Source organism: Schistocerca piceifrons, chromosome X (genome assembly GCF_021461385.2).
Source record: "Schistocerca piceifrons isolate TAMUIC-IGC-003096 chromosome X, iqSchPice1.1, whole genome shotgun sequence".
Lineage (NCBI taxonomy): Eukaryota > Metazoa > Arthropoda > Insecta > Orthoptera > Acrididae > Schistocerca > Schistocerca piceifrons.
Window position 1 is genome coordinate 705,417,081 of NC_060149.1, and position 15,754 is coordinate 705,432,834.

Here is a 15,754-nt window from a genome sequence, read left to right on the forward strand (position 1 = left end):
ATGTATAAGAGAGGGGCAGCATAAATGGTCACAGGCTTGTTTGACTAATGATACAGAGATGCCAAAGAAATTGAATTGGCAGATGGTTCAAGATAGAAGCAAACTACCCCATGACACCCTACTTACGAAGTTTTAAAAACCAGCTTTAAATTATGACTCCATGAATATATTACAGCCCCCTACATATCGCTCTCATAAGGATCATAAGGACAGATTAGATTAATTACAGGGAACACAGAGATATTTAAAGAGTCGTTCTTTTCAGGCTCAACATGTGAATGAAATGAGAAGCCCTAATAACTGGTACAATGGGAAGTGCCCTCTGTCATGCATTTCACAGTGGTTTTCTGAGTATGGATGAAGAAGTACACATCTGTAAGTTGCTATCCAACTTTACTGTTTGAAGACTCCAGCCAATTTACTTGTCTTCACAAATGCATTCTTGAATTAAATAAAATACTTTGTATAATCTAAATTTCAAGGTATTCTGAGCACTACAATTTTAAAGCTCAACAAATGAGTACTGTTTTTGCAACAGTGGGCAGACGAAGCAGCACAGTGTCTACTTAACCAAAATCTTTATCATACAGATTTTATGTTAATGGTGTCAAAATTCATAACTACTTATATTAGCTCCTATGTATGAAGCCAGGATGCATTACTTCTATTGTGTATGTAGTACCAATGTTTTGAGAATTCTTAATTTGTACATAGGAAATGGAAGTATAACTAACTTACTCACTATGTTTCTGGTTGGCTGAAATATTTAGTGTTGCTCTCTTTTAATGGAAGCGTTTTAGATGCTGACAGTGACAAAAATCTTATTTAAAGTATACTGAGTTATTATCTAGCCTTTCTATTACTAGCCCAATTGGCAAAATAAATACATGAACATAAAAGTGTTGGCCAGAAAAGTGATTCCCAAAGAAAAGTTGGAATTTCTTTAGGACATTTAGTGTTTCCATCAGGATCATTTTTTCTTCCCCACTGCTGAGTAACATACCAGTTGTCTCTCATGTCATATTAAATGACACTTCATACCTAAAAATAGATGAGACATGAACTTGTTTTTTCAATCTCAAAAAGTAAACACCCCCTCAGAAGACACGGCCTCAATAAAAGAATGTCTCTGGGAGGAGAGGGTGTGTGTGTGTTCCATTGAAGTGGTGGGCTATACCAGTGGTAGTGTAACTGCCAGAAGGGCCTCCCGGGCCAGACAGGGCTCCACAGAGGATCCAGACAAAGTATGTCTCACAACATCCTCTTTTATTTCCTATTCTTTCCCTTCCCTCTCTATGATTGTGTGGCAGCTGGCACAGTCCCCTAATCCGGGCAGTGAAATATTGTTGGTAACCAGGACAACAGTGGTGCATGCATGCATTACTGCAGAGGGATGGCTAGTGTTCTGTAGTTGAGGTGATTACAAGCTATCTAACGGGTAAGGCCCTGAAATAAAACCTGGGTACATGTCCAGGCCATGAGGTGGCAGCTCCATTAGGACTCTTGGGGGCTGTGGACTGATAACAAACAACAACAACAAAATTCAAACAACAGAAACTAAAAGTATAAATAACCACATGGATCCTAAGAATACGACCTTTGGCCTGAAAAGAAAAACAATTTTGGAGTTTGGAATAAATACAGAATGGTGGAATGTTGTATGTAGGACAGGCAGGTGAAGATGCAATACAAAGGAATGGTGTACAGCTCTTATGATGCAAAGACTGCAAAAGAAGGTTACTGCAGTGGAAACCAGTCTCAGAAAGGATAATAACTGCAAACTTTAAAGTAAATGTGCAAAATATCATTGTAATTCAGTGCTATGCAACTATCGAAGTGGCTGAATGAGAGTTAAAGGATGCATTTTATACAGATCTAAAGGGAGTACTAATAAAAAAAAAACCATAGTGACATAAATATTTTAGTGGGAGACTTGAACACAAAATCTGGTTCAGAAAATGAAGAGACTGAACACATGGTGGATATCCATGGCATTGGGGATCGAAACATAAACGGTGAACTGCTGATAGATATGTTTAATGAGCATGACCTATTCATTGGAGATATAGTGTTTCCACATCATAACTGTCATAAGACGTCGTGGGTCTCATAATATCACGTTACTGCAAATCAAATAGATCACATAGCCATAAGCCGTGAGTCTTAACACTCTCTGTTAAATGTAAGACAGATACCACACATTTGACTAATTGATTTACCTTGATGAGAAATGAATTCACAACCTTCAGTGTGGATGCACATTTATGTTTGAGCTCCAGCGAGAATCTACAGTTAGCACACGTAGAGGGCATGGACAGGGACTGCGGATAGGTGGCGCTAGGTGGGAATGTGAATCAGCCTGGGAGCATGCCAAGATAGTCCATGTATTTGTAATAGATGCTGAGTCCTAAGTGGTACAGTGGTTAATGCAACTGCCTAGAAAGCAGGAGATCCTGGGTTTGAGTCCCGGTCCAGCATACATTTTCACTCGTTGCCATTGATTTCGCACAAAGTACCGATGCAGCTGATACATTAGTTTCTTCCCTTTTCTTTCCTTTCTCCGCCATCCCCTTCAATTTACATAATATTTATCACAGCTGTGGAACCTGTAGGGTGTCTATTCTTTTTGACCTGTCTGAAAGAACAGACACCAGACATTGATATAATCCATTTATCTTCCTGGGCAATGAATCCTGACCCTCCAGTGTGGATGCACATTTATGTTCAATCTTCAGGGAGGATCTAAAATTAGCGAGCATGGAGGACACCGATGGGGACTGTGGACACGTGGCATTAGGTGGGACTAATGCTTGTACATGCCTGAGTTCGAATTGAATATGTGTCATTATAATTATGTCCTGTCTACATGACATCTGCAATACAATAAAAAAAGAGAGACGACATTATAATCAATGCTCACCTTCTTTCTGACCTGGATTATATCATGGTTATGGGGCACAACCATTCCCTGGAATCAAACATGATTCAGTGACAGTACTTCACATAGTTGTAATGTGCAAATGGGGTGGATTACAGAGTTTCAGACAATTCTGATTCCATAGTAGTATTCTGCTCATAAGCCATAAATACAATTTTCCATATTTACGGGTTTTCTTTTACAGCAGACTATGAGGAAGAAAACAAAACAGCATAAGTCTGTTTATTCTACACCAGTATTTACATGGATACTGTGCAAATCACACTTAAGTGCCAGGCAGAGGGTTCATCAAACCACCTTCACAACAATTCTCTATTATTCCAATCTCAAACAGCACTTGGAAAAAATGAGAACCTATATCTTTCCGTGCGAGCTCTGATTTCCATTATTTTATTATGATGATCGTTTCTTCCTATGTAAGTCAGTGTCAACACAATATTTTTGCATTTGAAGCAGAAATTTGGTGATAAGAATTTCATGAGAAGATTCTGCCACAGTGAAAAACGCCTCTGTTTTAATTATGTCCACCCTAAATCCTGCACCATGTCAGTCACACTCTCTCACCTGTTTCTCGAAAATACAAAATGTGCTGCTCTACTTTGAACTTTATTGATGTATTACGTTAATCCTATCTGGCAAGGATCTCACACCATGCAGCAGTTATCCAAAGGAAAATGGACAAGTGTAGTGCAGGCAGTCTCTTTAGCAGATCTGTTGCATCTTCGAAGTGCTCTCCTAATAAAACACAGTCTTTGGTTTGCCTTGTCCACAACGTTTTCCATGTATTCTTTCCAAATTAATTTGTTTGTAATTGTAATTCTGAAGTATTTAGTTGAATTTATGGCCTTTAGATTTTGACCGATTTAACATGTAACCAAAGTTTAACGGATTCTTTTTAGCACTCATTTGGATGACCTCACACTTTTTGTTATTTAGAGTCAACTGCCAATTTTTGCACCACACAGATATCTTTTCTAAATTGTTTTGATCTTCTGATGACTTTACTAGACAATAAACGGCAACATCATCTGCAAACAACCTACGATGGCTGCTCAGACTTTGTTTAAAATTCTACATACAGCAGGGTTACCAGATGTCCTGTATTTTATGGGATCACACATTATTTAGTTTAGGTGTCCTCCCAGTCCTAACAAAAGATATATTGGATGCATATTGTCCCCTTTTTTGCTATATGTCCCACAAGTTTTGAAATACCTTTTTTTAAGTAAAATGTAGTGTAACCAAATGGAGAGCAGATGTAGCCATATCCAAATAATGAAGGAGATACACACTTTGATGAAATCAAACAGAATGAGGCACAATTTTTGAAGTATTTTGCTTGGTATTATGTCATGCTTTCACATGATTAGCAGTTTGTCATTTCCACTTTCTTTGTGCATTGTCTTTGCTTCAGATCACCACATTGAGAAGCGTGGTTTTAAACTATTAGAGGCACATGTTACATTACTTTATATGACACATTGCAAAATTTTCACAGAAATGCCAAAAAGAAGGAGTGTACTTAGTGATGAAATTAAATATGAGTTTCCATTTCTGAAATAAGAACAACAAAGAATGAAATTATTTTGCACCATGGAGGTGAATGTGATGATGTGTGAAATCATTAATGTGAAGGGACAAAAGCGAGCTGTTTCAAGCATGTTAGGTGTTTCATGCAAAACTCCGTCATAAAGTGCAACGTCTTTTGTTACAAAATGTGCAAGTAGTGCCATGATAAATGATAAAGAAACGTGTCTTGCTGCTTTCCCAGCAATTAAACACAATCATTCCCTTGGATAGATGAACTGCACTGCTGCAACCGTAAGGAAGCTGTTTGAGAAATGCCTCTAAGCACTGTGGGACTTAACATCTGAGGTCATCAGTCCCTAGACTTCCACCTACTTAAACCTAACTCACCTAAGGACATCACACACATCCATGCCCAATGCAGGATTCAAACCTGCAACCATAGCAGCAGCACCATTCTGGACTGAAGCGCCTAGAACTGCTGTTTGAGAAGTAATCTATCTGTTATAGAACATTTTGGGGACATGAACCATGTTAATAATGTATATGAAGTTAAAAAAGACATTAATAAAGAACTGTTAGGTTTGTTGGTGAAAAATCGTCTATCATCTTCAGAAATGTGAAGCTTATTACTGTGTTTTTGCTAGCTCTACCTGGCATCACTGCTGCTGGAGGAAGTATATTATCTATCAAAAATGCCTTACAGAGTGATGAAAAGAATGGGCTTAGTGTGGAAATGGTTAAGAAAATAATTAAAACTAAGATTCATTTTCATGATGCTTAATGTGTTGATTTCCATACAATTGTATTTGAAAATATCAAACTCGTGAATGCATAAATTCTTCTATAAAATATAATAACAATGATTTTTCGGAAACTACACATTGCAAAACTTCCAGTGCAATTGAGAATGAGAAAGAAGTAACCTATGAAATTAATAATCATTGTATACCATAGTTAACTCGTTATATTAAGTTATATAATGTGTTTGCAAGTGACAATACTAAAACTATAAAATATTTACTCACTTAGTAATGTAAGTTTTTTTTAAATACAAGTTTTCACAAAAATGTACAATGACCTTGAAGTTGTAGCATAAGCAATTTTAAAACCAACCTACTATATGTATACAGTATTAATGGAAGCTTCCAGGAAATGTTGATTCATTTTAGCATCTAATTTGTGTCCCATATTTTGATTTTGGAAATCTGGTGACAGTAATATACAGAGGAAGATTATATATGGGAGAAACAATTTGTTTACTGTTTATATGCTCTGCCATTGTAGTTAAAACCAAATGCTAGAAAGAAAATGAAACTGCACATTTTCTCAGCACAGCACAGTATTTTCTTGTTTGCTCTTGGTTTTAATATAAAACTTGTACATTGTTGGTTAAAAAACATACAGCCCATGTCCATTAGAGTATCATGCAACAATTTGATATACATAAACCAAGAAGTTTTGGCGATTTTTGATAACAACATTTCCCCAGGACATACTGTATACATATACTTATATATCACATGTATTAAATATATATATAGCTTTTATCTGTGCAAATTACATCAGAGTACTGGTAAAAATTTGAAGCTAATTTTGTCAAGAACTTTTCAAGATTATTGAAAACATTGTTCAGTCTTTATATATTAAAAAATATGTAGCCCAAGTCTGTCCAATTGTTTATTAAAGCAACGTGTGAAAATCTGACATAAATTAGACAAGAACTTTTCGAGATTACTAGAAACAATGTTACTCCTTTATATATCATATATACTTACATATTAAAAATATATATATAGCCTCTGTCCACCTGAATGTTCATCAGAGCTTTGTGTAAAAACTTGAAGTAAATTGGTCAAGTGCTTTTTAAGAATTCTGGCAACAACACTAAACAACAACATGTCTACATAGTAGCATAGATTTGCAATGTATGTGCACAATTTGTTTTAGGCTGCTCGATAGTAATGGTGACACCTCAAAACTTGCTTCTACGAGAAGAATCTCAATTAAATTTGCTGTTGTAAGCAAAATACGATGAATTTTAAAATGTTTATCAGGACTGTCAGCCCATTATGCAAGAAAGACTTATCATGGGTTTGTTCAGTCGGTCAGAGAGTATCATGGATGTGCTCAAACTTTGCATTAGTAAATGAGACAGAACAGTGTGCATTATGTAATACCAAAATATTAAAGTTCTGAATGTGTACTATGCAAGGTGCATCATCCCATACACATCTCATGTAATACTCTTGGTGCTAAAATTAGACAATTTTGGATTTACAGGTAGGTGTACTGACAGTATGAAGAGCAAAACAATACTGGTACACAACACATGCTTCACCACAGAACACTATGTGATTTGTTGAGAACATACATAGTACCATCATAACTTTTATTTTAAAAGTCAGAAGCACTCCCTGAAGCCACAAATGATGAACTCTATTGAAAGGTACTAGAGACGGTTATTTGGTGGATAATTATTTGTATCAGCAAATGGTGTACATTATTTTATCACAAGTAATTAAGCATAAAAGCAATCTTTAATATTTGAAAAGTTTAAAAATGAAAACAAAACATCTAAAGGTTTCAAGATACTAAGCCTGATGAACAGGCTAAGGGTATTGAAGTGAAAATCAATATTATCAAATATAACCATTTCATCTGACATATTTATAAGGTTTCTATATCAAAGGAAAACTCAATCAAGGCAGAAGAGCTGGCCTTATTTACCTTCAACAGGTGAAATTGGTAGTACTGGCAATAGATAATGTGTGCCACTTTTATATGTGTGCATTGGCAGTGCTACACATTTTGCCCCTGACAGTAAGTAGTGACCAACAATTCTGTCTAATAATTTATTAATATTATAAGATCTATATTATTGGTATTCTACAGCACAAACATTGTTGGGAATTTACCACAACTGTTTAATTTATTGAGATGATTAACTTAGAATGACGAATCTGACTGCTTACTTGACTCTCTATCTGTAAGCCTTTCTCGAGGTTCTGCATACAGCTCAGCACAGTCGGTCATGTGTGGTTGATACGAGACTTTGTTTCCTACAGTTGGAATTAAAGAACTGTTTCTCCTTGATGACCGAGTCTTATTTTTGACAAGATAATAAAACTGTCCAAGTTGTATAAGATGATAACCACTAACTGCTAAATTGCTGAATTCCTGTCAACAGAAAATAAGTACAAAGAAACATTATAATAATGAAATTTTATCAAGCTATATCTGAAATTAAAGGGGGACGCTAAATAGTAACAACATATTTTTCCTTCCCATCTAAAAAACTTTTATGTTTAAATACTTTTCTATGTGACTGGCATGAGATTTAGTTCTTAGGAAATTTGTACACTTCATAAGATATGCAATTAAAATTCAAAGACAAGTGCACTGGTGAGGACTAAGAGACATGAATGGTACACAAAGTGCCTTGCTTTTTTATGCTCCTAATTCATATTAATTATGCTGAACTGTGAAACAAGCTACAGGAACTCTAATTGTTAATGTAAGCAATGTATGAGAATGGCAGAACATTAGATCAAGTGAACTGAACAGACTACAGGAATCATTAAACTCACAAGAGGGAATAAATTCACATGAAAATAAACATAGGTACACAAACCATGTTATTACTCATAAATTAAATGCTGTTTCTTGTCACTTGTCACAAAAAACTCTGCAACCTTTCTTCATTGTGATCACTGCTCTCTCTGGCAGTTGACAGCATCTAACAGATATTTTAAGAGAAGAAAAATTCCTTTTGTCAACTTCTTTGTCACTGTTCTCTCCTGTATTCTACTGATTTCACAGAGGGTTGAGATTTCTTATCAATTACATTCACATGTTTATTCCTCTTTTTAAATTTTGTCAGTGTTACTTTTCAAATAAACATTCATTATCGGTACTTCTCGAACAAACCAACACTAGATCAGAAACTTAAGTAGTTAAATTTTAACTTTGGGTACATCTCCTGCAAAATTTGCTGTTTTCATTAGAGAGGAGGGGAAAAGAGATGCAACAAGTCAGTTTACATGACTTGTTTGATCATACACTTCCATGCTGACCAGTTAAAAATCACAGAATATCGATGTAGATACCATACTTTGTCAATGTCCACATTAAAACTGACACACAAATTTAATAATGAAGTAAAACATTTGGCAACTATACTAACAATGCTACCACTGTTTGTAGACTCATTTCTTGAACACAAAAGACTTTCTCACGAGAAATGTGTTGACTTAAATTAAAAATTAGTTTTTCCACCAGTCAGACATTCCACTGGGAAAATGATCAAAGACTTTTGTGGATGCATGCTGAGCTCACAATTGGAAACTGCAAATATATTGAGAAACATCAGAGAAACTGCAGGTGATGATTTCTGATTAAGATAACTGGTGTTCGTGTTTTCTTGCTTCTAGGTTCATTCATGTCTGACCCACTATTTTTTATTCTTTCTGCAGGGTGCTTGAGAAATAACATAGTGTTCCTTTTTCTCGAAAATAATGCATCAAATATTTTTTGGGCAAAATGTGCTTTTGACAATCGATAAGGGCATACTAAATGGTAAGGTTTACATTGTTTGGAAAATGCTGGAAAAAGGTACAAACAAACTCAACTGCAAAATACACACTGGACTTGCATTTGGAAGGATGGCAGTCATCCACACCCAGTCATCCACATTTAGGTTTTTTACAATTTCTCTAAATTGCTTAGGGCAAAATGCTGGGATGGATCCTGTGAAAGAAAATGGCCAATTTCATTCCTTATCCTACTTGAATCTGTGTATGTTCTGTGGCTCTAATAATATCACAGTGAACGGAACATTAAACTCTTATCTTCCTTCCTTTTTCCCTTGATATATAAATCTCAGCCCCTCCTTCCACATGAAGAACAGCAAGAAGAGTATCTAGGCAAACGTAAATACCATCTAGATAAACTTACTGGTAGTGATTTATGTCATTATCACATTAATTTGTGATGAACAGTTAAATGACAATGATTAATTTATATTTCTGCAACACACACTGTCAAAGTTGTTAGAAGACATTCCACTTACAACACAATTGCATCAGGATAAATGCCCGAGATGAGATATTTCTCTTTGGTGGCTATGCATACATTAAATCAATTTTTTTTTCTGGTTGAGCAATTGGCAGTGGGGTGTCAGTTAGCCACTATGATCACCAGAATTACTCAGTCGTATCCTACAATGACAGACAACATAAAAAAGTAGAATTTGTGAAACATGCTGATCGTTCCCAGATGTAGAGTGACTTCAGGTTCTCAAAGTGCACATCAGGCATAATTATATTTAGAACAAGCATTGTGAACACCTATTTCCATACACCTACACATGAAAACATGTTCTTCTCTAATATTTTTTGTAAGTGTTAAACTGGCAAATAAAGTTTATTCAGTGTCGAAAGTATAAGAAAAAGTGCTCCCTTCATCATAACATTAAACAGCACATTTCTTGTTCAGTCCAATTCCTTTTTGTTTCCTTAAGCATTATTCAGATTGTCATCCCCAGGAGTAGTTTTTGAAATCACATCAGAGCAACATAAAATACAAAAATGGTTCAATTTTTCAGAGCAACATAAAATACAAAAATTGTTCAATTTTGACAACTATTCAATGGTGCTAATGTTGTACCATACTAGAATTTGAAATTGTAAGGCTGAGTTCTTTTTCCCCATTTTCCATCAGTTTCCAGGTAATGTAAGCATCACCATTCAATTTGTCCTTCCCAGTATGCCTAAAACTCATTTTACTTGTAAAAGATCAAAAGCATGGTTTTTAAGAAAATGGGCTAGTTCTGTAGGTCTGAAACATCTCATATATAGACCAACAACCTGCTTGGGATATAAGCCTTATGGTAGGACACTGTTCCAACTCCTGTGATATATGAATAAGTATTACTGAATCCAGGCTCTAAAATTAAGACATAGCATACTGTCTTTATAAAGATTTATGCTGGGTTAAAATGTTACACCAGACAAGTTTCAAATGCAGACCCCCAACTGTGCTGTAACATTACAGAAGTGGGCATGAGTGCCACACTCAAAAATGTTGCTACAATATGCGAGATTGGCTACATTTACAAGGCCACACTAGCCTCACTGAGCAAGTGACAAGTGGCTTCACCATAGCTAGTTGATGCAGCAGGCAGTTACGAAATGTTAGGAGGTGGACAGATGGACAATGGATCGCATGAGCTTCTGGCTGCCTTGTGGTTGCAGAAAGTAGTACGCTAAAAACAAGATCGCAGCAACCATTTATGCTACATTCCACCTACACAGCTAGAAAAGATCTCTTAGAGATGAGTAAGATAATATAAGTTGCTTAATTGTAAGATAAAAACTGTAAAAGTTATAACATGCCAAATTAGGCAGACAGAAATTAAGTTATTAAGATCTACTGCTGACAAACAGTGTGAAGTTACAGAGCCATGCAATATCTTAAACTGAAGACATCAACAAGAACTACTATGTACACTCCTGGAAATGGAAAAAAGAACACATTGACACCGGTGTGTCAGACCCACCATACTTGCTCCGGACACTGCGAGAGGGCTGTAGAAGCAATGATCACACGCACGGCACAGCAGACACACCAGGAACCGCGGTGTTGGCCGTCGAATGGCGCTAGCTGCGCAGCATTTGTGCACCGCCGCCGTCAGTGTCAGCCAGTTTGCCGTGGCATACGGAGCTCCATCGCAGTCTTTAACACTGGTAGCATGCCGCGACAGCGTGGACGTGAACCGTATGTGCAGTTGACGGACTTTGAGCGAGGGCGTATAGTGGGCATGCGGGAGGCCGGGTGGACGTACCGCCGAATTGCTCAACACGTGGGGCGTGAGGTCTCCACAGTACATCGATGTTGTCGCCAGTGGTCGGCGGAAGGTGCACGTGCCTGTCGACCTGGGACCGGACCGCAGCGACGCACGGATGCACGCCAAGACCGTAGGATCCTACGCAGTGCCGTAGGGGACCGCACCGCCACTTCCCAGCAAATTAGGGACACTGTTGCTCCTGGGGTATCGGCGAGGACCATTCGCAACCGTCTCCATGAAGCTGGGCTACGGTCCCGCACACCGTTAGGCCGTCTTCCGCTCACGCCCCAACATCGTGCAGCCCGCCTCCAGTGGTGTCGCGACAGGCGTGAATGGAGGGACGAATGGAGACGTGTCGTCTTCAGCGATGAGAGTCGCTTCTGCCTTGGTGCCAATGATGGTCGTATGCGTGTTTGGCGCCGTGCAGGTGAGCGCCACAATCAGGACTGCATACGACCGAGGCACACGGGGCCAACACCCGGCATCATGGTGTGGGGAGCGATCTCCTACACTGGCCGTACACCACTGGTGATCGTCGAGGGGACACTGAATAGTGCACGGTACATCCAAACCGTCATCGAACCCATCGTTCTACCATTCCTAGACCGGCAAGGGAACTTGCTGTTCCAACAGGACAATACACGTCCGCATGTATCCCGTGCCACCAACGTGCTCTAGAAGGTGTAAGTCAACTACCCTGGCCAGCAAGATCTCCGGATCTGTCCCCCATTGAGCATGTTTGGGACTGGATGAAGCGTCGTCTCACGCGGTCTGCACGTCCAGCACGAACGCTGGTCCAACTGAGGCGCCAGGTGGAAATGGCGTGGCAAGCCGTTGCACAGGACTACATCCAGCATCTCTACGATCGTCTCCATGGGAGAATAGCAGCCTGCATTGCTGCGAAAGGTGGATATACACTGTACTAGTGCCGACATTGTGCATGCTCTGTTGCTGTGTCTATGTGCCTGTGGTTCTGTCAGTGTGATCATGTGATGTATCTGACCCCAGGAATGTGTCAATAAAGTTTCCCCTTCCTGGGACAATGAATTCACGGTGTTCTTATTTCAATTTCCAGGAGTGTATTAAAGTATCATATGATGTGGACATGCAAGCTGAAATAATATGAAATAAACCTTAAATACATCAGTGACACAACAGAGACAGAATACTTATATAAGGCAGCCAGTACTCCTTAGACTGTCCCTATCCTGAGCCTGTGGCATCAACATATTGCAAGGTAGTATAGTTTAGTTGGGTAAAATTACTGTCTTATTATAAAGCATGTAAAAAACTTTGTATGTAATATTTTCAGTGTGTTTAGAGGTGATAAAAAGAAACTTTCTTGTGACAAAAATGCACAGGAGCACTGTTTCCCCACTGGGGTCCATGAAAGTTCTGACACTATTGAAGTTCAGAGACGGTTTTCAAACTGCCATGTGATGAATATTGTTTGAGTACTGATGAATGCCTAATACTCTCAAAACAACCAGGTGTTTCATGAGTAATGGCTGCAGCTTCAAGCAAATGAGCAATCAGCTCTTTTGGAGTGGCTATCAGTATCTCATACACCAAACACTTCATCTCCCCCTACAAAAATAAATCCGTAGCAGGCCAGAAACATCTCAACAACAATATTCATCATATGGTAGTTCAAACACACACACACACACACACACACACACAAAGGCGTGGAGGACAAGAATATGGAAACATTCAAAACACAACACATTACCATGCGTTCTATGGTGTAGGCATTCCATTTATACAGGGTGTTACAAAAAGGTACGGCCAAACTTCCAGGAAACATTCCTCACACACAAAGAAAGAAAATATGTTATGTGGACATGTGTCCGGAGACACTTACTTTCCATGTTAGAGCTCATTTTGTTACTTCTCTTCAAATCACATTAATCATGGAATGGAAATACACAGCAACAGAACGTACCAGCATGACTTCAAACACTTTGTTACAGGAAATGTTCAAAATGTCCTCCGTTAGCGAGGACACATGCATCCACCCTCCATTGCATGGAATCCCTGATGTGCTGATGCAGCCCTGGAGAATGGCGTATTGTATCACAGTCGTCCACAATACGAGCACGAAGAGTCTCTACATTTGGTACCGGGGTTGTGTAGACAAGAGCTTTCAAATGCCCCCATAAATGAAAGTCAAGAGGGTTGAGGTCAGGAGAGCGTGGAGGTCATGGAATTGGTCCGCCTCTACCAATCCATCGGTCACCGAATCTGTTGTTGAGAGGCGTACGAACACTTCGACTGAAATGTGCAGGAGCTCCATCGTGCATGAACCACATGTTGTGTCATACTTGTAAAGGCACATGTTCTAGCAGTACAGGTAGAGAGTATCCCGTATGAAATCATGATAACGTGCTCCATTGAGCGTAGGTGGAAGAACATGGGGCCCAATCAAGACATCACCAACAATGCCTGCCCAAACATTCACAAAAAATCTGTGTTGATGATGTGATTGCACAATTGCGTGTGGATTCTTGTCAGCCCACACATGTTGATTGTGAAAATTTACAATTTGATCACGTTGGAATGAAGCCTCATCCGTAAAGAGAACATTTGAACTGAAACGAGGCTTGACAGATTGTTGAATGAACCATTCGCAGAAGTATACCCGTGGAGGCCAATCAGCTGCTGATAGTGCCTGCACATGCTGTACATGGTACGGAAACAACTGGTCCTCCCGTAGCACTCTCCATACAGGGACATGGTCAACATTATCTTGTAGAGCAGCAACTTCTCTGACGCTGACATTAGGGTTATTGTCAACTGCATGAAGAATTGCCTCGTCCATTGCAGGTGTCCTCGTCGTTCTAGGTCTTCCCCAGTCGCAAGTCATAGGCTGGTATGTTCCGTGCTCCCAAAGACACCGATCAATTGCTTCAAACGTCTTCCTGTAGGGACACCTTCATTCTGGGAATCTGTCTCGATACAAATGTACCGCGCCACGGCTATTGCCCCGTGCTAATCCATACATCAAATGGGCATCTGCCAACACCGCATTTGTAAACATTGCACTGATTGCAAAATCACGTTCATGATGAACACTAACCTGTTGATGCTACATACTGATGTGCTTGATGCTAGTACTGTAGAGCAACGAGTCGCATGTCAACACAAGCACCGAAGTCAACATTACCTTCCTTCAATTGGGCCAACTGGCAGTGAATCGAGGAAGTACAGTACATACTGACTAAACTAAAATGAGCTCTAACATGGAAATTAAGCGTTTCTGGACACATGTCCACATAACATATTTTCTTTCTTTGTGTGTGAGGAATGTTTCCTGAAAGTTTGGCCATACCTTTTTTTGTAACAACCTGTATTCAAAACAGCTTCCAGTCCTCTTGGAATGGATAAATACAGGGCCTGTATGGTTTTCCAGGGAATCTCATATTCTTCCTGCAAAATAGTGGCAAGTTCAGGTAACGATGATGGAGATGGATGGCAATCACACACCCTTCTCTCCAAAGTTGACCACAAAGGCTCAATAACATTGAGATCTGGTGACTGTGGTGGCCAGGGGAGATGTGATATTTACCTTTGTGCTTACAGAACCAGTCCTGGATAATGCAAGCTGGGTGATAAGAGACCGTGTTATCTTGGAACACAGAATCAGCCAAAATTGCTTGCAGAGTAACCATGGGGCTCACGGTACTCCATGACATAGGTGCCCAAATCATCACTGAATCCCAGCCACAATTCACTCTTGGAGGTAAACTGGGTAGCTGTTTGGAAGAGTGTGAAGCAATACTCATCTGACCAAATGACATTCTTCCATTGTTCCGTAGTCCAGGTTTTCTGGCTTTGGTACAACATTTTCATTTCAAAGGGAATTGCATCACTGGTAAGTGGTTTTGTAATTCCATCTTGCCCTGAAATCCCCTGTTTATGGAGCTCGTTTCATGTTGTTTTGGTACTGATGGGGTTTACAAGTGTGACATTTATTTCTGCAGTGACTTTTACAGCTCTTGACCACTTATTGTTTGTTAAAATCCCCATCAATGACGATCTGTCACACTCACTCAACACACACTTCTGTCTGTGTTGTGAATTAGCACATGATGTTCTTCCACTTTCCCTGTATAAGGTATAAATCTCTGATATGGTTCCTCCTGAAGCACCAAACACTTCAACTATCAAGCATCCATCATACGAGCACCAACAGTTTGCCCATGTTTGAAGTCACTTAGTTCTGGCATAATGCTCTCACAACTACACAGAACACTGTTCTGACCATGACTGTCCCTTGCAACGTACTGAGGACATTGCACGGGTTTTGTTTGAGGTCAAATACAACAGCACAACCTGCAGGCCTGGCTAACATCTGCATTTATGTTCAAGCATGCTTTTCTTGCAATGTTTTCATATTTTTGTCCAATCCCTGTACCTGTACACCTTCATTGTGCCTGCTG

At 39.2% G+C, this 15,754-nt stretch overlaps 1 protein-coding gene across 1 annotated transcript in view; it reads right to left on the reverse strand.

Moving 5' to 3' along the window:
• The window catches only part of LOC124722628 (KICSTOR complex protein SZT2-like), a 727,281-nt gene that overhangs the window by 209,332 nt on the left and 502,195 nt on the right, over positions 1-15,754 (reverse strand). The window contains exon 30 of the mRNA XM_047247762.1: positions 7,441-7,645. Within this exon, the coding sequence (XP_047103718.1) occupies positions 7,441-7,645 (205 nt within the window). The remainder of the gene's footprint in view (positions 1-7,440; positions 7,646-15,754) is intronic.